Genomic DNA, 24074 nt, shown 5'->3' with positions numbered 1-24074 from the left:
TCCTTTACTTGCTGAAGTAAGCATACTGCTGGCAAGGTGGATGGTAAAGCCTTCCTCACAGAGCACACAGCAGGTGCCTTCTGTGTTCTGTTTTCCTAACTGAATGAAACCAAATACCTCAATGTGTGATTTGCACTCCTGCCAAGTCATTAACAACAGCACCTTAGTCTAGGATTCAGCTTGCAAGCTTGTCACAGTGTTGCCTATTTATTTCTGAGTGAATGAAAGGGACAGACAATATAGGATAGTGAAAAACAATGACAAAGCACAATGCTTTCCAATGTGGCTATACAGTCAAACCCTACTGCGGCCTACCCTTCCTGCTCTCACAATTGAAACCCCTGGATCCCTGTCAGTTATCTGAGCACCTTGAAAATACATAAAACAAGCCAGGCATGGTGGTGAACACCTTTAAATACAGCACTCTGGAGGCAGAGGCAGGCAGATCTCTGTGAGTTTGAGGCTAGCCTGATCTATAAAGTAAGGCTACACAGAGAAACCCTGTCTTGAAAAAAATAAAAACAAAGCAAATACACAAAACTGGAAGGGTATGGAAGGAAGCGAATCTGCTTGGGGGGGTGGGGAAGGCTGATTTTATTTGTTTCTCTTAGAAGCTGTAGCATGCTGGTAATGAGACTGCACGTGCAAATACAAATGGTATGCTGAAGATACATTGGACTTAAAAGAAATGCTGGGGTTAAAAGAGTGAGGTAGTGAAGTCAAGGAACAGCAACTAGAGGGACTGTGGCTGGGTGTAAGGCAGCCAAACTCTGAGCAGCTAAGAGAGAGGGCAGGGGCTCTAGGAAGCAAGGTCAAGGCTGGCAGGCCAGCTGGCTGACTGACTCCCGTGAAACCCTGGGGATTGTACACAAGATACCGCCGGCCTCTCACAGCCTCACGCGTCTGATGAAGCTAAACGCAAGTGACAAAACGGGGGGGGGAGGGGGGGATGGCTTCTACTAAATGAGCTTTCCCCTAGTCCAGAGAAGAGACTCTTCCAGATCGCCCCCGTAGATACGGAGGGATGTACTGGATAGTTAAGAAAGACTGAGGCTACATCTTGGTAGCTCTGCTAAGGCTATCGCCTCCCCGTGGTGAAACACGCGCTGGACACATGAACGCTGAGAACAAGGAGCAGTGTGACAGCTGCGAGGCTGACAGTGGCAGATGACTAACTCCGTTAGGGAGAGCACACAGTCAATACCCACACCTAACAAGGCAGAAGTCAGAGATAAAATGGGGTGGGGGCTTCGGCTGGGCGGGCAGCATGCATGCAACAAAGTCTGATCGCCAACCTGGCTGGACCAGGAGAGCACGTGGGCCGTCCACTGGCTTACACTCAGTATGCTCCAAGAATGAACCATTCTCCATGGAAACCGTGCCAGTCTTTGCTCAGTTTCTGCTACAGACCTACGGAAAGCCCGGGGCAAGCAGCTCCTGGGTTTCCCCTGCCCTGGAAGCCCTTGGACTGTGGGGATTTCTTTCCTCATTCCTAAGCAAGGGCTGCCTTCCACTTCCCCTGGTCCCATCTGCCTGTGTCTTGTCCTCACTGGGGTGAGGCAGCAAATCTGAGAGCCACCATCCCAGTGAACTTTTGGAGACCTTTGAGTTGGAGCGCTTGAGTCCCTGTGCAGGTGCACCCAGGTTGAAAAAGATCTTGTCATTGCAGAAGAAAAAAACGCTCAGCAAAACCAACAAGGGGGTGGGGGGTTGGGCATGAGTAAAGAACGTGGAAAAGTGGAGAAGGCATAGAAAGGAATACATTAATTATCTTTAGAACCAACACAGGCCTAAGAATAAGTTTTGCCCTTGTGTATACAGCTCAGATTCAAACCAGTGGAATTTATGAGTTTGATTAGAATACCCAGTCCTTGGTCTAAGCTCTGAATAATGGGATGAAACACACACACACACACACACACACACACACACACACACACACACACACACTGAGATGTGCGCCATGCACACAGGCCTCATATCCATCCTTGAGCCAAGGCATCCTAAACCCACAGCACATACAAATGAATGAAACTTAGTGTCTAAATATAACATAGCTGAGAATGTGCTAGAATAAATGTTGTTAGGGTCTCCAGAATTTACATCAGGAGACAGCACTAATATATTCACAATATAAAAATATAATCCAAAACTATACAACATAAAAGAAATGAGAAAACATTACCAAGTCTCAAGGGAAAAGATAAGAGACGACCTCAAATGATCGGGTAATGGAGAATGTCACAGACTTTAAAGCAACTATTGTAACTGTACTTCAGAAAGGAAAACATCTGAACTGGATTGAAACGGAAAATTTGCCATAGAAACACAAACTATGACTGAGTAAGTAGAAATGCTATAACTAAAAAGAAACAAAACAGACGGAAACAAACCACTAGAAGGCCCAGCAGTATAAGAGGTCTAAAAAAAAAAAAAAAGCTAGTGAGCTTGAAGGCAGAGCACACAGGAAGGAATGCCATAGTCTTTCCAAAGCAGGATTAAGGACTGATAAATTTTATTCCTTCATGAAAACTAGCAATACATTTCACAGTAGGAAAATATTTTGTTGGGTGTGCACGACATGATACATACTCAAGAGCAGAAACAATATTTAGATAAGTAGTTTTTTATGCCTTGGAAATGGGGCTACATTGGCTGGTATTCCTTTACCCAAAAGTAAGATAAATACATACATACATACATACATACATACATACATACATACATACATACATACATAGATCAAGCCCAACAACACAGAAGTCTAAACTGAGACTTCTCTCTGCATTCATTTGCTCGCAATAAAGAAAAGACTATGAGGGGCTGGAGAGATGGCTCAGCAGTTATAAGAGCACCGACTGCTCTTCCAGAGGACCTGAGTTCAATTCCCAGTAACCACATGGTGGCTCACAACCATCTATAATATGGTCTGATGTGCACTGTATACATAACAAATAAACCAAAAAGAGATTTATTTAAAAAAAGAAAAGAAAAGAAAAGACTATGCTTGCCCAACTATAGGAGTTTTACACCATGACCAAGCACATACAGCACACATTTTTAGGATCAGTGGCCTATACAGAACCACCTCCGCTAAGTTAGACACTTTCAGAAGTACACCGGCTAAGTGAGTAAGACACCCAGGACACTCAGGAAGCTCTCAGGGTTAGCCATGGCTCCTGGCCTTTTGCTGTAGAAAATTTCATGTCTAACAAGGACAACGCTGTAGGAGTCCTCACGTGCCTGTGAGATGATGACAAGGGCTGTCATAATCTAGCAAAAATCTCAAGTGAGGTATCCTTTAGACAGCTTAGTCTTCTAGAACATGGATAGTTTGAGCTCTATGAAAGCACCGATCCATGCCTGCATGGGAAACCTCAGAAAGAGGAGATGTGGGCGAAGATGAAGGGTGCGCAAAGCCAGGCTAAGGATTTGGAATCCACAGATCCAAATGTAATACCTACCTACCACAGAACCTTTTGTTACCGGCACTGCAACTGTTTGAGCCCAAGAATAGCAGCACTTACTAGACTTAGTATTCCTTAAAATACTGCCACATGCTGCACAATGACATCTTATATTAGGGAACACATACTCGACGGTGGCCTTGCAGATTATCTAGTGACACTGTAGCCAGCTTAGTTAGTTATATGGTAAACAGTTCAAATGATAAAACCGCAAAAGGACACACTTCTCATGATGAGTACTTCCACTGCCTTTTAAGTGGAAATATGAAACACTCAAAAGTAGTTATAAAAACAGCACAGACAGGTGCCCGATCCTGGTCATTCAGTTTTCTCCAATAATATTTGCACAATTATAATATAGCCTCAAAACCAGCATGTCAGATGTCAAGGAATTACAATTTGTTGAACTACAAAGAGTTCTATTTAACATTTAAAAAAACCAGACTAGAACACAAAACAGTTGACATACAAGTCTTACATCAATGTGTGTAGAAATTGTGTGGGGTGTGTGTGTGTGGGGTGTGTGTGTGTGTGTGTGTGTGTGTGTGTGTGTGTGTATTGCAAAGACTAATGAAATCCCATGGATCAGCACACCCATAAGGCCAGTACTCTAACAAGCAGCAGAACACCACGCCCCATGAATTCCACTTGAGTTGCCTTCCTAACCCGTGTCCACAGGTTCTCTAACGGCACAGACTACAGCTGCTGAAGCCTTAACAGATGGTCTCTTTTGGACCTGCGCCCTTCTGATGCAGTGAGAACAGATGTAAGCTTTAAAAGGGGTGTAGGTGAGAATGCACGCTGGAAACACCAAGGAAAGTAAATAAGAGGCCTTGCAGCTGGATATGAGCTGGCCAAGCTAAGCTGATATGAAGGAGGACAAGATGGCGGAACACAGGGCCTTCAGTCTAAGCAGGTCTACTGGCTTCCATTCTCATGACCTCCCACCGAGGACAACACATGTCACCATTGGCCTTCTGCATACATTTGCTTCTAATGCAGCTAATCATAACAAACTAAACTGTAAGTAAGAGCAGCTTCTAAAAGCAGCCCCCATTTCTTTCAGACAGCAGACAGGCTTGACAGGAACTAAATATGAGACAACAACAACAAGCTCTCATAGACAGTAAAGAAAGATGGCCCATGCTAAAACTACAATCTGGCCATGCAAACACAAGAAGAAAGCACAGTTAAATGATGTGCAGAAGACCCTGCAAGGAAGGTCAGAGGCCAGCGGTGCCTGCAAGGCCAGTGGGCTGTAATCTGGCAGGGGCTACTGGCCAGGAGACAGCCAAGGCCAGAAGCTAATCTACCAGCCCACCTAATCAGGCAAGCAGCCCAATACAGCACGTTATCATCTCCGTGGGTTGGGTCAAGGGAATAGGCATGGTGGGTGAGTGGGCCTCGCTACACGGCTTGGGTCATGTCATACTCAGAGAACTAGCCAATCTTAACAGGAATCCCCATAGCCTAGCCCATTTTCTGCTGTAAGGCCAGTGAAAGGCTCTAGGCCAGCAGCTCGATGGCTGTTCCTCTCTGGGGTCTCCCCCTGCTCTCTAGAGTTCCTCCTACTTCCCTCATAAAACAAACAAACAAACAAAACAAGAACCTAGTTCTCACTTTCTCTTAATTTTCCTTAAATAAAATTTGTTTTCACTTTGCTTACATTCATGTATCCATGTCTTTAGTAGTAACGACAGACAATGAGCTCAAGAGCCACTGACTCGGTTGTCTTTTCGGGAATATTCAGTGTCTGGCCATCTATCTAATCCCCGAGACCATGTGCACCAGGGCTGGGAAGCTCTGGTGCTCATAGCATCTGTTTCACTCTTCCTCAGTATACTCTTTATGGAATCAATTCATGGCGGCCCCAGCAGCTGCAGACTGCTATCCCTTGGCATTCTAGCATCCTCTACACAAACAAGTCATGCTTACCTATCTACCCATTACTGGTGGCATCTGGGTAGCTTTTAGCCTGAGATACTTATAAAGACGATTTCTAAGAATATCAGAGTACATGTCTTTTGTTGACTTCACACACATTTCCACTGGGTGTGAAAATAAATTCGTGGCTCCTCTGGTATTTGTGTAGTTTTATAGTACGTAGTTTTCCAAAGTGTTAATCTGAGCTCCCGTCAATGCACAAAAGTTACATAGCTCCATATCTCTTATAATACACCAATTCTAATGGATATTTAATGTATGTTTCAGAAAAGAACATCATAGAGGCATGTATCAAACAGAATACTACAATATTCAAATCAGAAAGCTTTCTCTAAAATTCCAGGGTCTGCCCAAAGTATTTTGTAAAGTAATACAATCTGAAACTGTGAAATCTATCTTCAAATATATTCCTCTTGAATTACCTAGAACACTAAGGTGGTGCTCTGGCTGCACGTACCTGACACCACAAGGCACTAGGGAGGCTTGCTATAGACTCAGAACTCAGTGCCCCCTTTCCTACAACCCGAGGGGGAATCCCACCAAACCTGCGAGACACTCTGCACAGGAGTCTTTAGGCACTAACATGTTTAAAAGCATGAAGAGGGACTCTTTGGTGGGACTTCTTGATATGATCTTAGTATCTGGTGAAACTGGGGCCAAAAGCTTTGTTCAACTCTCACAGAAGGCTATATCTGAAAGGTAGCATTTCTCTTCCAAAGAAACTAAGCTGCACCATTCACTTGGATACAGCAGTTTAAAAGAACAGAGCTACACAGGAGGGGATGAGAAGTGTCTTGCTTTGAGCATTAGGTATCCTAATCAGCGCGTATTCTGCTGTTCCATGTCTGGCAGGACCATCTTTGAGGGTTGCAGCCTTCAGGAGGTGAGGCCTGACTAGTGGAAATAGATTAGCAGGGGCAGGTCTTTGGAAGTATAGGCTGGCTTCCAGTTCCAGCTCTCTGCTTCCGGATTCTCTATCAAGTGCACAGGCTCAGCCACACATGACCATTGCCATGCGTTTGCTACCAGGATGGAATCAATTCCTTTGGTCCCTGAGGTTGGTACTAGCAGGTACCATGTTCACTCTGAACAAAACTAAACTACCTCGAGAAATGATGTCATAGAGCCTGCTTCCAAGTCCAACTGAATCATCTTTTGTACCCCGGTCCTCCTCCCAGTGAAGCATCCCATCTACCCAGGTCCTCCTCCCAGTGAAGCATCCCATCTACCCAGGTCCTCCTCCCAGTGAAGCATCCTCTCTACCCAGGTCCTCCTCCCAGTGAAGCATCCCATCTACCCAGGTCCTCCTCCCAGTGAAGCATCCCATCTACCCAGGTCCTCCTCCCAGTGAAGCATCCTCTCTACCCAGGTCCTCCTCCCAGTGAAGCATCCCATCTACCCAGGTCCTCCTCCCAGTGAAGCATCCCATCTACCCAGGTCCTCCTCCCAGTGAAGCATCCCCTTTACTCAGGTCCTCCTCCCAGTGAAGCATCCCATCTACCCAGGTCCTCCTCCTAGTGAAGCATCCCATCTACCCAGGTCCTCCTCCCAGTGAAGCATCCTCTTTACCCAGGTCCTCCTCCCAGTGAGGCACCTGTACCCAGGTCCTCCTCTGTGAACTGGAGAAAATACACCCTGTTCTATGCTGCTTTGTAGAGTTTATATAAATCAGGACAGATGAGGAAAATGATAAAGCTACTTTCCCCCTTGCAACCTGTTTTGAACCTTCTAGATTTCTCTGACAATCATGCACCTGATAAGGTTAGCAACTGTTTGGTAAAATTTTCTAATTATCTGTACAGTAGAATTCAACATCTGTAAGAGAAGAGAATTGAAAGAAAAAAAAATGAAGGGAAAAACCCCTGCACCACTCCACATGTTCCTTTACTTTCATCTTAGTTGCTGAAAGCCAGAAGTCCCCTCACTTATAGCTAAAAGTGATTACAAACAGTAATTTGGAAAAATGTAGTAACAAGAGTAACTGGAGGTAGCAGAGCAGTGTAACTTAAAACACTGCTGAACGCTTCCAAAATGAGAGAACATTGCTACAGGCAATATACAAATGATTTTTCTTAAACGCAGCCCTAAAACCACTTGAAACAGCCAACATTTCAATTTGGCCTTTCAGACAGCCCTTCTAACATCAACATATTAAGTAGTCAAATGGCATTTATTCTGGAGATCAAAATGTTTCAAGTATCGTATTTCATTTGTAAAAATGCATATGAAAACCATTTTTATAAAAATAGATCTAATTCTGTGTACCCTAAAGAAGCCTACCATGTTTGGTCTATTAAGCTATGGAAAGCTCATTTGAAATGCTACCTGCCAATTACTACATATAAAAGATAATTAAGAAACATTGGTGCTATGAGAGGTCTCCCCCAGCTTTCTGTGGTTTGGTCTTTCTAATCATAAAACTGCTTTTTAAAAAAGCTTCTAGAGAACACTAGCACTTATTTGGGGGAACAGAACAGTAAGGCTTTTATTTAGAAGATAATTTATAACTACAGGTTGGTGTCATCCATGTATTAAAAGCCACCGTAAAAGTCTCAAGTAGGTAAAGAAATAACCCGCTAATAATCTGTTCAGTGTAGGGTGGGTCCTCGGACCACTCAGATCCCTCTCTGGTACCACAGTGTGATAGCACTGTGTTCCCTGCAACGCTGAGGGTGACCTAGCGGAGAAACGTTGAGAGCAGTGGTCAGCACCACGCAAGCGCCCTAAGCGGCTGGCAACCGTCACATGTGTCCTCGAGCAGTAAGGACTCACGGGGCACAGTCACACCGTAGTGCTGCGTGTCGCTGATCAGCAGCTTCCTCTTCAGCTCGTTCAGCCCGACCCCGACAGGACCTGAAAAACAAGGCAGCAGACACTGAGAACAAGAGTCTAACCCTCCGTTCCAAGCAAGCTAAGCTCTCTATAAGAAAAGGATGGGCTTCCTAGAGCTCCTTTAAAAAAAAAAAAAAGGCACCCTTTTCCAGAGAACTTAAAGTAAACATACTCAATAATAGACGGATATGTTACCAAGCAACTCATATGCAATCACCTAAAATTGTACTGCAGTCCTCAGTGATCACCTCATTCTTAAATATATTTTTTTTAGGTTTCAGTAAAAGAAAATTGTTGGTCGTTAATTCATTTTGGATACAAATCCAATTATGCACTTCAAATGTGCAAAGCCACACAGAGCTGACATGACCTCCTAGTCCGCATAATTTCAAGCAGTCCTAAGCATCTGAACGCTGCCACAGGCTTTACACATTTGTATCAATCAAATAAATACATACTCACAGAATATGTCATGAGCAAGGCCAATGGTATGTGCTGTGACAACGAAAGATGGCAGATAAGCACTGCATTTAAAGACATACACTGCACTGAAAGAACAGGATGAGTTACTGAAGACACGGGGGCTAAACAAAACCATCCCAGAGTGGTTGCCAACACCAGCCTGAAATCAAGTCACGAGGGTTTCAGCATCACAACCGCAGTCCCTTCCTCATCTTAAACATCACACAACTTGTGGTTGGAGTCTATGGATGAACTTTATAGAGACAGTAGAGAGAGCACAGGCCCCAAAGCCAGCCAGCCCTGAGTTGGGTCCCCATTCGATCCTATGCAAACTTTTCCTTCTGTGACACTGAAGAAGGTGACACACTCCCAGCCCCAGCAAGGTCAGGTGTGCTCTCAAGCTGCATGGCGACACTCCCTTTGTTGGGAGAAGGGAAGAGAGCTCAGTACAGCATGGCATGACTGAGCATCCCCCCCACCTCTTTCTCCTCTGTGGGCCACAAGAATCCCAGGAGAGGGATACTGAGGCACTTGCAGGCACACAGCCGAGCCCGGGCCAGGTGTGGAAAGGCAAAGGGGCAGGACTGGGACCAGACCTTCCTTCCCCACCGGCACTGTCCCACTACTGCTTTTTACCTTCCTACATGGCTGTCAGGAGCCTGTTTCTATGTCAGCTCCCCTTTGTTCTCCAGGACTCCATGGGAACTCAGTGATATGCTCAAGCAACTTTCACAGTTAGTATAACTTCCTAGAACACAGAGTCGCCCTCTCCAAGTTAACATGCTTTCCTAGGAAAAGCGTAGCAAAGAAAGGAGGGAGTGTAATTTCTAACAACACAGCTTGTATTTACACACTTGGCATGACCAGAAGGAAAGCATGCAACAAAGTCAGATGTCTGCATCCACTTAGTAGTTCATATGTAAGAGCTGGAGAGCATGGGGCTGGAGAGATGGCTCAGCGGTTAAGAGCACTGACTGCTCTTCCAGAGGTTCTGAATTCAATTCCCAGCAACCACATGGTGGTTCACAACCATCTATAATGTGACCTAATGTGCACTGTATACATAATAAATAAATCTTAAAAAAAAAAAAAAGGAGCTGGAGAGCCTCAGTGTAGAAGCAAGGACAGAAAAATAGGCCCAATGGTACAGGTGAGTAGACACCAGCATTTGGGCAGAAACCATGACCAGGTTTACCTGAACACAAAGTGTCATGGATCTGCTACTGTGACCTCCTTAAAATTATGCTAAAAGCATAGATGGCAGCTGATGTGACTAGACCATGGGGGCTCTGACTTAATCGATGGCTGAATGGTGGCGCCCGGGTTGGAAGGCATACCTTGACCTTGGAGCCTTTCTCAGTTTCATTCTGTATCCTGGTCCCCATGAAACGCGCAGCATCTCGTCCACCCCCCCCCCCACCCCCGGTGCCTTTCCTCTCTAGTGCTTCTGCATTGCCAGGAGCCTCCAAGCAATGGAGTGAGCTGCCCTTGGCTGAAAACTTTCAAACAGTGAGCCCATATAGATTGGACTCATTTTAAGCTGTGCTCAGGTATTTTGCTATAGTGACTGAGGTGACTAACACAAAGGGAAAGAGAGGGGCAACCTTAACTGACAAGAGGACAACAGGTCAAGTGTATCAAAGTGAAATAATACAAATGAGTGGGCTTGATCTTAAGGGCAGCATAAGAACCTTAACCTGAGCGATGGAAGTCGATCCAATGCCACAGAAGGCTGGCTTTTAACTTTGGGTTATGTACCAAGTTCCTGGGTTTCCTACACTTTCCCACTTCAAAGGGCTTTCCACACTAATTACACATGCCTGCTTACTTGCCTTGATCCTCTGACTGGCTGTGAGGTCCATGAATACAAAGACACCTCCTTCCCCACACACATCTACTATTTCCACAGCTGGCAAATTACAGGCACTCCTGTGTTTGTTCCGTGTTACTGGAGCTGCAGCCTAGGGTCTCTCTCACACGTGCTAGGCAGGTGTGCTACCAGTGCACCATATCCTGAGTGCCTAGGGCATTTATTTAAATTTTATGCTGCCGTGGGGTAAAACGTGAGCAAACCACAGGCTCGGAAGCTGCGGTTAAACAGCACCTAGGTCCGCCGGATGGTGGTCAGGCGATCCAGTAAGAGAGGGACACAGTGTGTTAGGTGCAGGGAGCTTCAGGAAGGGACTCTGGTTCTCTGTATCTTGACAAAAGGCACAATGCACTAAGGAAGACAGGCTGAGACCCCTGAGCACATGGTCAGAGGTAAAATCCGACACTAGGAAGAGAGATCCCATGAAGAATGCCAAACAGCACATACTGATGGTGTCTCTGGATCCACGTGAAAGCTATGTATCCCATCCACCTTAATGCTCAAAAATAAGACAAATATACTCTTGAAAGGAAAAAAGGAAAAGTGTTTTAATGGAATACTATTATGTGTACCTTTCATGTATAGATGAAGTGAACCCAGTCAGTTATGTCCCCCAAATACTAAAGCACACATAAAGCCTGCTCCATGAAAAAGAAAGTGGTGGGAAAAATTTTTTTTCATAGCTCTCAGATCTGAAACTTTTCCTAGAAGAAAATACTCTTTGAGGAGAAACAGACCTCCCTTATTTCATACTCTACACAAATTATGAGCAAACAAAGAACAAACACCACCCCCCATCCAGCTTCCAAAAGTAATGATTTATCTTAACCCAGTAGAAAAAACTGCATGTGTCTGACTTAGTATGGAAAGCTACGCCAGGGCCAGGAGGGCACCCTTAAAATCTGATCACAGTCCCATTCAGTCCCATCTGACAACTAAGGATGTCACCCTCACAAACCAACTCTAGCCACCAGCCGTGAAGTCACACCCACTCACCCCAGGCATGACCAGAGGAAAGGATTTTGTCAGAATTTCCTCAGATTTAGATTCATCTAGACTGTGATCTGCAAAGGACAGACTTTCAAATCATCCTGATGACAAAACTGCTCACACACGGCAGCTCCCCCAAGGAAACACTCATAGTCACTTTGTTCTGTTGACAGTGTCTCTTGCCTTACAGAAGCTTCTCAGCCTCATGAGGTCACATCTTATACCCATCAGAATGGCTAAGATCAAAAATTCAAGTGATAGCACATGTTGGCGAGGATGTGGGGAGAGAGGAACACTCCTTCATTGCTGGTGGGAATGCAAACTAGTACAACCTCTTCGGAAATCTATCTGGTGCTTTCTCAGAAAACTGGGAATAGGGCTTCCTCAAGACCCAGCTATTCCACTCCTTGGAATATACCCAGAAAATGCTCCACCACACAACAAGGACATATGCTCAACCATGTTCATAGCAGCCTTATTCATAATAGCCAGAACATGGAAACAGCCTAAATGTCCCTCAGTAAAAGAATGGATAAAAAAAACTGTGGTACATTTACACTATAGAATACTACTCAGCTATTAAAAACAAGGAAATCCCAAAATTTGTGGACAAATAGATAGAACTAGAAATGATCATAATGAGTGAGTTAACCCAGAAGCAGAAAGACTCACATGGTATATACTCACTTATAATTGGGCACTAGCCCAAAAGGCATGTCCCATGAAAGTCTTTACTTACCAGGAGATTGGGATAGATGTGAGGACATCCTACTGGGACTCTAGATAAGAGAAATATAGGATATGGGGAAATACAAGGATTCAGAGGGTCCTAGAAACCTACAAGAAGAACATCGTGATGAGTAGATTAGATCTAGGCTCAGGGGGGTCTGCTCAAACTATCACACTAACCAAGGACAATACAAGCAGTAAACATCAAACCCTTACTCTGATCTAGTCAATGGACAGGACATTCTCCACAGTTATGTGGAGAGTGGGGACTGACTCTGACATGAACTCTGGTGCCCCATATTTGACCACCTCCCCTTGGTAGGAGGCCTGATGGCACTCAAAGAAAGAATAAGCAGGCTACTGAGACTTGATAGCCTATGACCATATAGTGGGGGATGAGGTCCCCTTGGGTCACAGACCTAGGGGAGTGGAATAGGGTAAAAGAGGGAGGGAGGGAGGAAGGGGAGAATACAAGTGATGGGGTAACAATTGAGTTGCAATCTGAATAAATTAATTAGATTTTTTAAAAAACTCACAGTCACATCTGTGCTCTGTAACCCTCTACGAGCAGGTACAATCACATCAGTTGTAGCCGGCTCCAGTTAGAGTGTGTATTTTGAACACATGATCTATGTGCAGATAACACAGGGATCTGAACAGGCTAACTCATACCTGTTTATCTGCCAAGAGGACTTGCCGTGCCCTGCAGTACGTCAACTTTTTACCATATATGGTGAAATGTGCTAATTTGTAGGAAAGTAGACGACTTTATGGTTTTCAATGGTTCTTGATAATGATAAAATGGGTTGAGGTTTATGCTGAAACCTCATGTCCCATGTGGCAGTGCTATTTCAGAATAATGGTGATGTGTTTTATGGTGAAAATAAGTTTTTTTAATTCAAATTAGTGAAATGTGGTATAGACACACATACATACATATATATGTTTTAGAGTCTAAGGGTGAACACAAGATGATTTTGACTTCTGCCATAGAATATTAGTATAATGTTTCCTTTTTGTATGTGTGTTTTGCAAGTGTGTGTGTGTGTGTGTGTGTGTGTGTGTGTGTGTGTGTGTGTATTGGGTGCTGGGGATCTGAGCTTCAGTCCTCAAGCTTAGCAAGTGCTTTATCCACTGAGCAACCTGCAGCCACTGTGTATAGTGTTTTTTAGGGCTGGTCAGTATCGCATTCAATTTAGTAATTTAAATCAAGGTAGTGCCTTGTAGATGAACGACTTATCATGCTAACAATCTAATAGAAAAGTCACTATACAGGGAAAGATAAGTCAAGAGAGATGGCCAAACCACTCACGTAACTACCACACTAACACATTAACGATAAAATCCTCCTTGTTTATACACACTTCTTTCTAACATTTGGATTTATAGCCAATATTAAGTGGAATATTGGAAGGACATGTGTGGCTCTGACCAAGTACTATTTATGTTTTCTCCTGCTCTTTGTACGTCTTGGCCCAAGCCAAAGATGGTCGATTACACACAGAGTTACTGGCATGGATGCGGCCTCCGTTATGTCTCAACCCCAGTGTACTTACACTGCGCCACACAAAAATCCTGCATTTCCCTACAGACATTTTTTTTTTTTTTTTTTTTTTTTTGGACTTGGCCAGACTTGTTACTCTTTACTATCCAGGAAAAAAATACCAGAATTACTGGAGTCTACCGTAGGAACCCAAACTGCATTGTTTCCTTAAAACAACAAAACAAAACAAAACAACCAAACCCACACTCATTCATTTGATTTACTGCAAGATAAACCCAACCAACCCCCTAGGTATCTCTGACGTCAGACACATGCTATAAAACGTCTACTTATCGTATTGTGGCAATGCTCTTTTACGGCTCTAGGCATAAAATATAAACAGCCATGCTATTACATTTGATCCGTGACCATGGGATGGTCATATTAGTGGGTGGCTCGAGTTTTGTGTTCAAGAGCGACAAATCAAACTCTCCAAAGTAGAGCTGTATTCACGGCAAATCAAACCAGAGCTCATTTCTTCTGTCACTTCCACAATGGGAGAAGCAATGCTCTTAATGAGGCATCAACTCATAAAGCAAATGCCGAAGCACTAAATGAAAACAGAGGAGAAGAAAAAGAGAAGAAAAAGTTTGCTGAAAGCACACCACTCTAAAGCAGGTCTGTGGACCCACTTATGGTTTCGTCCTTCTCCACCCCAGCTATGCTGAGAAAACAACGGAAGGTTAAGATCTAACCACAGTCACCTTCCTTAACAAAGCAAAGGACAATGGTAACGGTGACTTCCTCCCCAGCCCTTCAGAAGGTGGCCTTTCACTGGAATAATGAGATCTTATTCAAAATCCATTCTGTTCTAGCCCCAAATTCACAATTCCCTGAACCAGTGGCACATGTCACCTCTAGTAGCTCTACAGTGACCATATCTGTCAGCACTTGCCGCTTTGAGTAGATTTTTGGTTCATCTCCTCCCACGGCAATATAGATGGGGCTGGAGGATAAACGGTCCTGTTGTAACCTAGAGAGCTGATGGTCAGAGCAGCGCCTGCTCACTAAAATCCAGTTCAATGAAAAGAACTGTGCCTCATGCCAGAAAGGAGTCCCACGTATAAATAGTTCAGATAGACTATAGGCATAAAAAGCCAACTGTGATTCCAATAAAGATCATCTTTGTCTCCTTACTCAGGATTATAATTTTAAGCCCACCACACACTCATAAATTTGATTGTGACTTTCAGTTTTAGAGTAGCCATATAGACTCCTCCAGAACAGACGCCACAAGGTTTCAGGCACAGTTCAACAAAAGCAGCAGGGACTCTAATGATCCCAGCCAGCTCTGAACGGCGCACTTTCTACTCAGCTTTATGCAGCTGTGCCACTGCCATCATTCTGTGGGGAAATGACGACATTCTTACAATTGTCCATTTATCCAAAGCATCTTGGCAGAGCAGGCTTCGGGCAATGTGTATAATTCAGCCCAAAGAGGGACCAAATCGCACTTCCTGCTCGCAGTATAAACGTGAACGATACAGAGATTTATTGTTCTTTTCCTCCCTGTGCAGAGCAACCAGACAGAACAAGTCGCAGAGTGTCTGACTATCCACAAGATGAATTTTGCCCTTGTTGTGGCTGAGTCCACAAGAAGGGCCTTCGTGGCTTTTAGCGCCACAGCTTGCTTCTGCTCCTCACCGTGAGCCTACATGCATCGCTTGACTTCATTGCTTTACTTTAGAAAAAGTCAGGTTTTACTAAAGATGAAATATGACACGTTGTGTAGGACAATGTGCTAATGCCGCAGCATTTGGGTCTATCACTTTTTATGAAATATTCTTAAACACAGAAGGGAATTTAACAGAAAGATCACTGAGGTATCAGTGGCTAAAATAAGGCCCAGGAACAATATGTTTGCCCAAAGAAGGGAAAAATCTAGTGTTTCTGGTCAAGTCGCACAGCTCTCAGATGTCATATTTTTGAATGGCAACAATTTAAGGTTTATTCTGATTTCTTGAACACTGCGTCTAAGAAAACCATATCATAACACTATTGAGAGAAAATATTCTGTATGTCTCCCAGTGACATTTACCTAAGACTCTGTAGGCTGAGGTCATTACTCCCATGGCTCTGACAATGTGGGTTAAAAAAGCTACAGTGCTGTGCTCCCATCCTCCCACACACGTCAGAGAAGTCAAGGAAACATGTCTTCGGCATGCAATCATAAAGGCAACAGTTAACTGAGAACAAAGCAGAATGCCCAAGCCATACACCTATTACCCAAGTGCTTCTTTCTGAGGGTCGGCTGCCAAGTAATCTAACTTAACATTATTCCAACGCTGAGGCTCGAAATCAGCAGGCATCTAAGACTGCAACACCTCATATTTCTTTTGAAGATATTTTCAGATAATATATAAGGATGGCTTTTTACTTAGACCTTAGTACGTGTTAGGAGCAAGTCTAAGTCTTCGCTCTTCTAGCAAAGCTTCTCAGATGGGGAAACTGAGGATGAGGAAACATCTGTGGACAGGCAGACTATTGGGTGAGCTCCCAGGGGCTCCCTTCTTCTCTTTTTTGCTCACTGTTGGCAAGATGAGCACTTCTGCCCTACCAAATGCTCCTGCCGCCAGGCCCAGTGGCACTTGAGATTGACTTCTATTTCAGATGCAGCACACAGCAGAAGGTCATTTTACCCAATGCTTAGGGGCGCTTGTGCTAGGATATCATGTTACCTGGAGGCAGGTGAGGTTCTCCACTCATGGCACTATCCTGGTGCTTACGGCTGTGACCCAAGGGAACCTTTATCTCTATTAGTGAACTATCTCAAGCACTTGACTTTGATGCTAGGAGGCTACCATGGCATCCTTCTGCTAGCCCATCCTCTCTTAAGCTAAGTCCAGGATGGTGGCATCCTCCGTCACAGAGTACTGTGTAATGGAACTGTCTCGCCTGCACAAGCTCCCTCTGTTCCCTAGCCCTCTGAAGGAGCTTACTGGTTGGCTATTTCTTTTCCAGAACCATCGACCATCCTCAAGTGCCCTCCACCTTGACTTTCTTCACTCTTCTCTGGCTTACGTCACAGATCTAACACACACTCAACCACCGACTCTCTCCCAGCCCTTGCAGAGAGGGTTTTAGGGTCAGGGCTCAGAGGAGAAGAAAAATGGCACAGTTCCTTCCTCTTCCTTTTAGTCCCTAAAGGAAAGAGCAAAGCTACAACAGCAGTCTAGCTCCAAGAGTGAGGCTTGCCCGGAAGAATGGAAAACCACGCTATTCTCCACCTTAGCGCTTTGCACGGCTCCTGGGCTGAGGCAGAGACAGGAGTGGAGTGGTGGAAGACTGTTAAGGTGAATGCTAGGAGGGAGGAGAGACAGCAGGGAAAACGGGGCCAGAAGATGTTGGGTAAGAGGTCTCAAGTAGCTCTGGGTGCTGTGTGGACTGGAATCTGGAGAGCTATAAGCACAGTGGAAATGGTAAGATGAATAGAATTCCCCTCCCAAGTGTGGCTAGGACTACAAAAAAGTAGGCCTTACTAAGAAAGGAAAATTTGAATTTCCTTTAAGTATGCGATTGTGTATTTCTATATAGCACAAATAAGTCCAGTATCTTCCAAGTAAATGATCAATTCTGGTGCCATTAGGTAAGAGAAAACCATATCACTTCCCGCAAACCACCCACTGCAAGTCTCAGTTAACATGTAACAAACATACTAAAGTGGCCGATGCCTCACCCTTCCGTTTATCCTCGTTCCCCAAACTAGCATCGTGAGTTTCTAATGTAAGACCTGGTGGCACTCAGAGGAAGGACAGCAGGTTACCGAGAAGAGACTTGATACCCTATGAGCATATACAGGGGGAGGTAATCCCCCTCAGGAACAGTCATAGGGGAGGGGAATAAGGGGAAAATGGGAGGGAGGGAAGAATGGGAGGACACAAGGGATGGGATAACCATTGAGATGTAACAAGAATAAAAAAAAAAAAAAAAAAAAAAGAATTCACAAGAGACACTATGCTTCTCTACCCGCAAGACTTCAGAAAAACCGCTGGCTTCAATCCTGGAAGCCGACACAGATCTCACCATATCTTAAAAGAAACACCATGAGGGGCAGGGAGTGGAGGAACATAAGGTCACGGGGGTCACATCATGAAGGCTGCACAAGACACTGGCTCAAAACAAATCGAGAAGAGCTTCGTTAACAAATGTTCAAACATTCGTCAACAAATATTCAAATATCCATTAACAAATATGCAAATATTCGGTGCTCTTGATGCTTCTTGGGTTACAGTGGACCCACTGACCAGTCTCCGGCAGAGACTCCACAGCAGGCCAGGCTGCCCCCACTCCCCCCCCACCCCGTCCCGAGGCATAGATCCAAAGCACCAGGGCACATAAACAGCCCAACAGATACTTCACCGTAGAGACTACACAAGATGTTGAAGATGTAGGGAATTTTTGCTTGAAAATTTCAACTACAATAAGCTTCAAATTTAAATTTTAGTGTTTTCTTATTTGCTCAGGACTCCAAAGAAAGCAAACACTTACCAACCAGGACAACAAGCCTGTATTTCTCATGAGTCTGCCGCCGGTAGGGGGTCACTTCCTCATATGTGGGCACGTCTGCTGTGTCATACTGGTCACTCTTTTTGCATTCATACATGGACTTATTTGTTTTCTTATCTTTTCTGCTAAGACGGAAACTTCTTCTAAAACCAGCTACAAATAAAAAAAAATATACATACGTATCTTTTTAGAAAATGTTTAATGTATTTCAAGCTAAATATTAAAATCTCCCAAACCAACCATTAAAATCCTTCGTGTCAGCTCCACAATATAAAATAAAACTCAAATGTTCTTTAAATAAATGAACAAAAGCACATTTGCTTTAAAAAGAATACCGAGGGCTGATGAGGACAGTGCCTGCTGAGGCAAGTTCCATCTCTAGAATGTGCATGATTGATTGAGAGAACTGACTTCCTCAACTGCCCATGACCTCTACACACAGGCTATGGCACGTGCACACCCATCCATATCCACACGCACATGAAATAAACAAAATATAATAAAAATTAAAAATAAAAGGTAATAGTTGGATGTGTAGAATACCTTGAGCTTTTCTACAACGTGCAAAAGTGAAAATATATATGCATGAATTTTTGGAGACTACGTAAGAAGTGAGTAACTATTCCCATTGGGTTTGAGAAAGTAAAAGAAATCAAAAGAAAGGCAATACTAAAGTGGACTGGGCTTCAAGTGCAGTTGGTGGAGTACTTGTCTGGCACGCAGGATGCCCTAGGTTGGATGCCTAGCACAGCACTGGGCAAAATGGCTCTGTGCTGCGCATGTGCAATCTAACAAGCTCAGGGTCATCCATGACTACATAGTGAGTTCGAGGCCAGCCTACGTTACATGAAACCAAGTCCCAACAACAACAAAAGGGTGACAATCAATGAGTAAATACGGCATTATCTGAAACACCTTATTGGAGTCAGAGTTTAATTTAAAAAAAAAAAAAAAAAGCCAGCAAATACTTTTGCAATGGGCAGTAAAATTATAGTTTAACAAGAAGTTTTAAGTCAGCAAAGATATTCTGAATACTTATTAAGAGTCATTCTGGGACTTTCTAAGAGTAACTGATTGTGAGGTGAATGCTAGGTTATTTGGGAGGAAAGGTATGAAGAAGATTCTCACCTTAGCTCCCTCAGAGTCAAAGAGGGGAGCAGGACCAGTCACAAAACCCATTGCATTTCAGAGAACGAGTGAAACGCAAGGGAGGCAGAGGGAAGCATGCCACCCTGGCCAGGAGGGGAAAACACCTGTATTCTAAAGGCACGTGGCAGAGAATCCAGCATTCTGTGAGAAGCTCAACCCCACTCAAGTTGGCAGTGTCTAACTTATCTGTGCCCCTAACTCTGTGATCGCTGACAATGATGGGATTTGTGATTGATCATTCTGACTGAAAGAGGTGGGATGCTGGCGTCCTGATCAGGGTTCTATCTGCAGTTCTAGGATCCCAATCCCTTCACAGTTCTTTCTGGCATGGAACTTACTAGAAATGTTGGGTACAAGCATCATCCAACACTAACAAAGTCCTACAGCTAAAACGGGGAGAAACTTCTGATCTGTAAATTTGTAACTGAATCCTGACTTCTGAGAAACTGCTTACCTATTCGGGTCTTTTACAACCTACTGGTGTTTCTACTCCCACTATAAACAGGAAAGTGAGAGGGAGGGGAGGGGAGAGGACAAGCTGATTTCTCATAAGACGCAACACTATGGGGAGCGCACTCCACAGGATAGGTGACGGCACCTTCTCTGTGGTGCTTCCCACAGAACTGGTACTTAAGAATTGCCCGAACTCAGTTTTAAAAGACAGCAGCATCAACTACAAGTCCACTCCCACCCTGTTCCACCCTTGAAAATGGCAACCAAGAAAGCTGGACGTCAGGGGAACTTTACCTCAGACCTGAAGCTGGGCAGAACTCTGCAAGGCATGGGCCAGGGATGATTACCCTGGAATACAGTCCCACCCTCAGCTTTTCAGAAGCCATCTCCTGGAACTGCCTTGCCAAAAATTTCCCTTTACAAAACAAAAGCAGTCCGGTAGTCACCGAGTTCTGGAGAGGAGGTGGCCACGGTGTTCGGGAGAGCAGGAGCTCTGCAAAGGCCGTAGGTGGAAAGTGAAGGACACGGCCTGGAAGTGCTGCCCTGCCACACCAGCTGTTTATCTCTGCAGTTTCAAGAACCTTCTGTAAGGCTCATTTTCTGTAGCTAAACAGCAGAATCTCCCTCCCAGGGTGGTGAAGGCTAGGCCACTCACAGCCTGGGTGCGTGGCAAAGACTCCCGTAAGCCTCTCACAGTTCCTCTGTACTGTGTCTCTCACTACCTAGCTGGGCCTTTAGGGCGAGCATGTGCATTCCAACAGCACGGACTCTCTAAAAGGAGAAAAGTACATCTGGAAGCTCATTAATCCACTTTAAATGGGCTCTTGTAAAAGAGAAAAATCAGTAAAAATGAAAGCCAGATTTAAATACGTGAATCAGGGCTGAGGTGTGACTGTGTAGTGTAGCACGTGACTTCCATGAGGCCGCAGTGCTACAACTTAGAAACAAACAATTATTTCAAATGCCTTATTGACTTGCCACTGTAAAGAAGCACAACGGAGAGGCTAAGTGTGTCCTGGCTATTCTTTCGGTCACGCTCTCTTCTAGGAATAAAAAACTTTTTAAGAGCATCTGTCCCTCCAGTCTTACGGTTTTTATTTATTTACTTGCTTCTCTGCATCATAAATGTATATGTATTATTTGCCTAGCCACTTTATGTATATATTCTACACATACACATGTAAAAACAGGAAAAATTTTCAGCTCAGAATCAGCAATTAACAAGCTATGAAATCCAACTGTGTTACTGTAATCTTTTTTTTTTTTCAGGCAAAAGCCCCCAAACCAAACACACACACACACACACACACACACACACACACACACACACACACACACACACAGGAACTCACAAACCAACATACATTCACTCGCACACACCTGAACTCAGGTTGTATAGCTAGAACGTATCCTTCCACACCTTGTAGTTTCCAACATCCAGCTAGAAATGAGGGGCTTGCCTGTCAGTACCCCGAGGCTGAGTCTCCAGGAGACTACACCCTATCTAAAAACAAGGAACTTCTCGACTTTGGAGTTTTCTTAGTTCTCTTATGAAAAGGGGCCTAAGCACCATGAAGCTAAAGGAAAAGTTAGCAGAGATTCTAGTATTCAGATCAAGTGTGTAACACAGCATTGGGTAAATTACCAGTCAGTCACAGTTGCTCAGCAAGGAGGCTTTGGAAGCAGAGAGACACGGAAAGGAACTCAGGATACGGGAACAGTTTCACCCGGAATGTATTTTCCTTACAGTTCATATTTTTGTCATTTATAATGGGTCAACGGTTTTATGGACGGGTTTGTTTCCAGGGAGGCTTACACACAGCTGCTCGAAGTCTTTCTCTTTGAAAGGGCCAACAGGTTTCATTACAACAGAAAAGTGACATCGGAGCAGGATGCAGCTGCAAGACATGGCTTATCTGATACTTTGCAGTAGTGACAATTCACAGTGACGTGCCAATCTTTCATCTAACTCTGCAAGCTCTGCTTAAAGACATTAGCCAGGAAGGGGTGACTATACAGAAAACTGCTTGTTATCTGAAACGTCTAGTCAGTATCCCTAGGTTCAGCTATATCAATAACCTGTGGTTTCATGGGGATACACAGCTGAGGTGGGGTGCTTCTGGCTCAGGACTCCTCAGATGGGCTAATAACAGGGCCTGCTAGCAAGCTGCCTATCTCACTGCTCTCCCAGGACAGCTTCTTTAAAACCTTCAGTAATGTGGCCGCTGTAAAGCTGTATGTCAATCACTGTTATTGAGGGTGGCAGTGGGATTTGATCATTTTCACGTCACTAACCTTTGTCTTTTTCACTTCTTCTGTCCCTGCCTGGTGATTGACAACTGATCAAGCTTTGAGTCAGTCCTTCATCATCAGATGCACACATTTATACGTCAGCAAGCAGCGAGCTTGTGAGCCTCTTCCCAGAGGTATTCGCCATTCTCCTAACTTTGAACTGATTTTAAAGAGAGCCTAAATCGATCGTGTATTGGAATCTGTAACTTTGCTTTTGTTTTTTTCCTCAGTGCTTTAAGGACTCTGCTCCTGTTACGTCTGATAAATATTCCCCTACATTCTTCTAAATTTTAACAAATGGGAATGCATGGCTTTATACTTAATTTTTTTAAGTCCCATCTGGAATCACTCAGATGTAATCATGACATCAAGTCTGTAAAGTGTGGCTGTAACTTTGTATTTTTCTAAATAATTAACCAATGGTTCTAAGAATCCCGAAGGAGAAGGACCCTATATAACTTCATATTGAGACACATGTGCAAAGGCTTCGAATTGTTTACGTCAGAACAAAAAACAAGGGGGAGATTTTGGATCCGAGCTGAGCTCATTCTCTGGACTGTATTGTCACCAAAACATGCTTGCAATCTTGCAGTGGCGGCAGCAGACGGGTTCACTGAGAACTTACCAGGTGACGGACGATTCTGAAAGCACCTGATGTGGGTTAACTTATTCAGTTTCCCTAGCAACTCTGGGAGGGGAGTTGAGTGTGAACTGCCTTCACTGTAATAAAAAGTGATAGCTGAAGCATGGCTTAAGTACTCCACAGTAAAATGAGGTCACAGACAAAGGGAGAAATGCCACCCTGCAGTCACAGATGTGGAGCAGGGAAAAAGACGAACCCCTGACACAACTTAACAGAAAGAAACTATAAAAAAAAAAAAAAGAAAGAAAGAAAGAAAGAAAAAAAAAAAGAAAAGAAAGAAAAAAGCACCGGTTTAATTTACAGATTAAAAGGTTATAGAGTGGGTTTTTTTTTTCTTTTTTATCAAATTAAGTAAGCATTTATGTCCCTCTGTATTTAAGGTGAGCTGTAAAACACAAAAATACAAGACTGTGTCACTGGCCTCAAGAAGCTACCCATCCTGCCGGGACTTAAAGCGTTTGTCCCCTACACTTATAGTTCCCAGTGTTCTCACAGTACGGGATCCTCACTGTATCTCGGGACTCTCTGATAAATTTAGAATGTCTGATTTGGCTTTCACCATTTTTATATATATATAAAAAAAACCTCGGCTATAATTTGGTCATTCTCAGAACTTGCCTCGCACTGTATAGCACAGCAGCCAAGAGTATCAAGTGTACCACTGGGGTGTGGAATTTAAGAAGCGTTTGTGATTAAAATAAGCTTTAACACTGTAGGAAACAGCGTATCTCTCTACTCCACTCCACAACTCCATACACTGATATTAATTTTAACAGTAAAAATACTTTAGACAAGAAGCCGAAATATAGGAATGGTTAAATGACGAAATAACCTCCTCTGGGAAAAATAGGGTTGAAACCATTAAAGTTATAAAGGTATAAAGTACCATAGAAGTAATATAATAATAATTAGAAGAACCAGACAGGACACAATAATTGCATTTAACACAATGAACTTTGGTTTTACTGCTACAAAAAGTATTACAAATATAAAAGAAAACACATGAGAGAAAAACAACGGCTTTGCTGGTCACAGAGGACTATGGCATCTACTTTATTATCCAAACTTACTACCCCGTGTGACTTTACAACTTGACAGGAAAACAAAAACAGTTTATAATATACGACCACACAAATGAAATCAGACCTAGACAGAAGTAGTTGTCTGGCTCTCTCAACACGAGGCACAAAGTAC

At 43.8% G+C, this 24074-nt stretch overlaps 1 protein-coding gene across 2 annotated transcripts in view; it reads right to left on the bottom strand.

Moving 5' to 3' along the window:
• Mpp7 (MAGUK p55 scaffold protein 7) overlaps window positions 1-24074 on the bottom strand; it is a 203597-nt gene that overhangs the window by 6283 nt on the left and 173240 nt on the right. The window contains exons 12-13 of one of the 2 annotated variants that reach the window (XM_051151157.1): window positions 18326-18496; window positions 8184-8264 (exon numbers count right to left, since the gene is read on the bottom strand). In XM_051151157.1, coding sequence (XP_051007114.1) covers window positions 8184-8264; window positions 18326-18496 — 252 coding nt within the window. The remainder of the gene's footprint in view (window positions 1-8183; window positions 8265-18325; window positions 18497-24074) is intronic. The other variant, XM_051151158.1, reaches the window with a different exon arrangement.

This window comes from Acomys russatus, chromosome 9 (genome assembly GCF_903995435.1).
Source record: "Acomys russatus chromosome 9, mAcoRus1.1, whole genome shotgun sequence".
NCBI classification, from domain to species: domain Eukaryota; kingdom Metazoa; phylum Chordata; class Mammalia; order Rodentia; family Muridae; genus Acomys; species Acomys russatus.
Note: the sequence above shows the minus strand (reverse complement) of the source record. Positions and strands in the feature narration are given on the sequence as shown.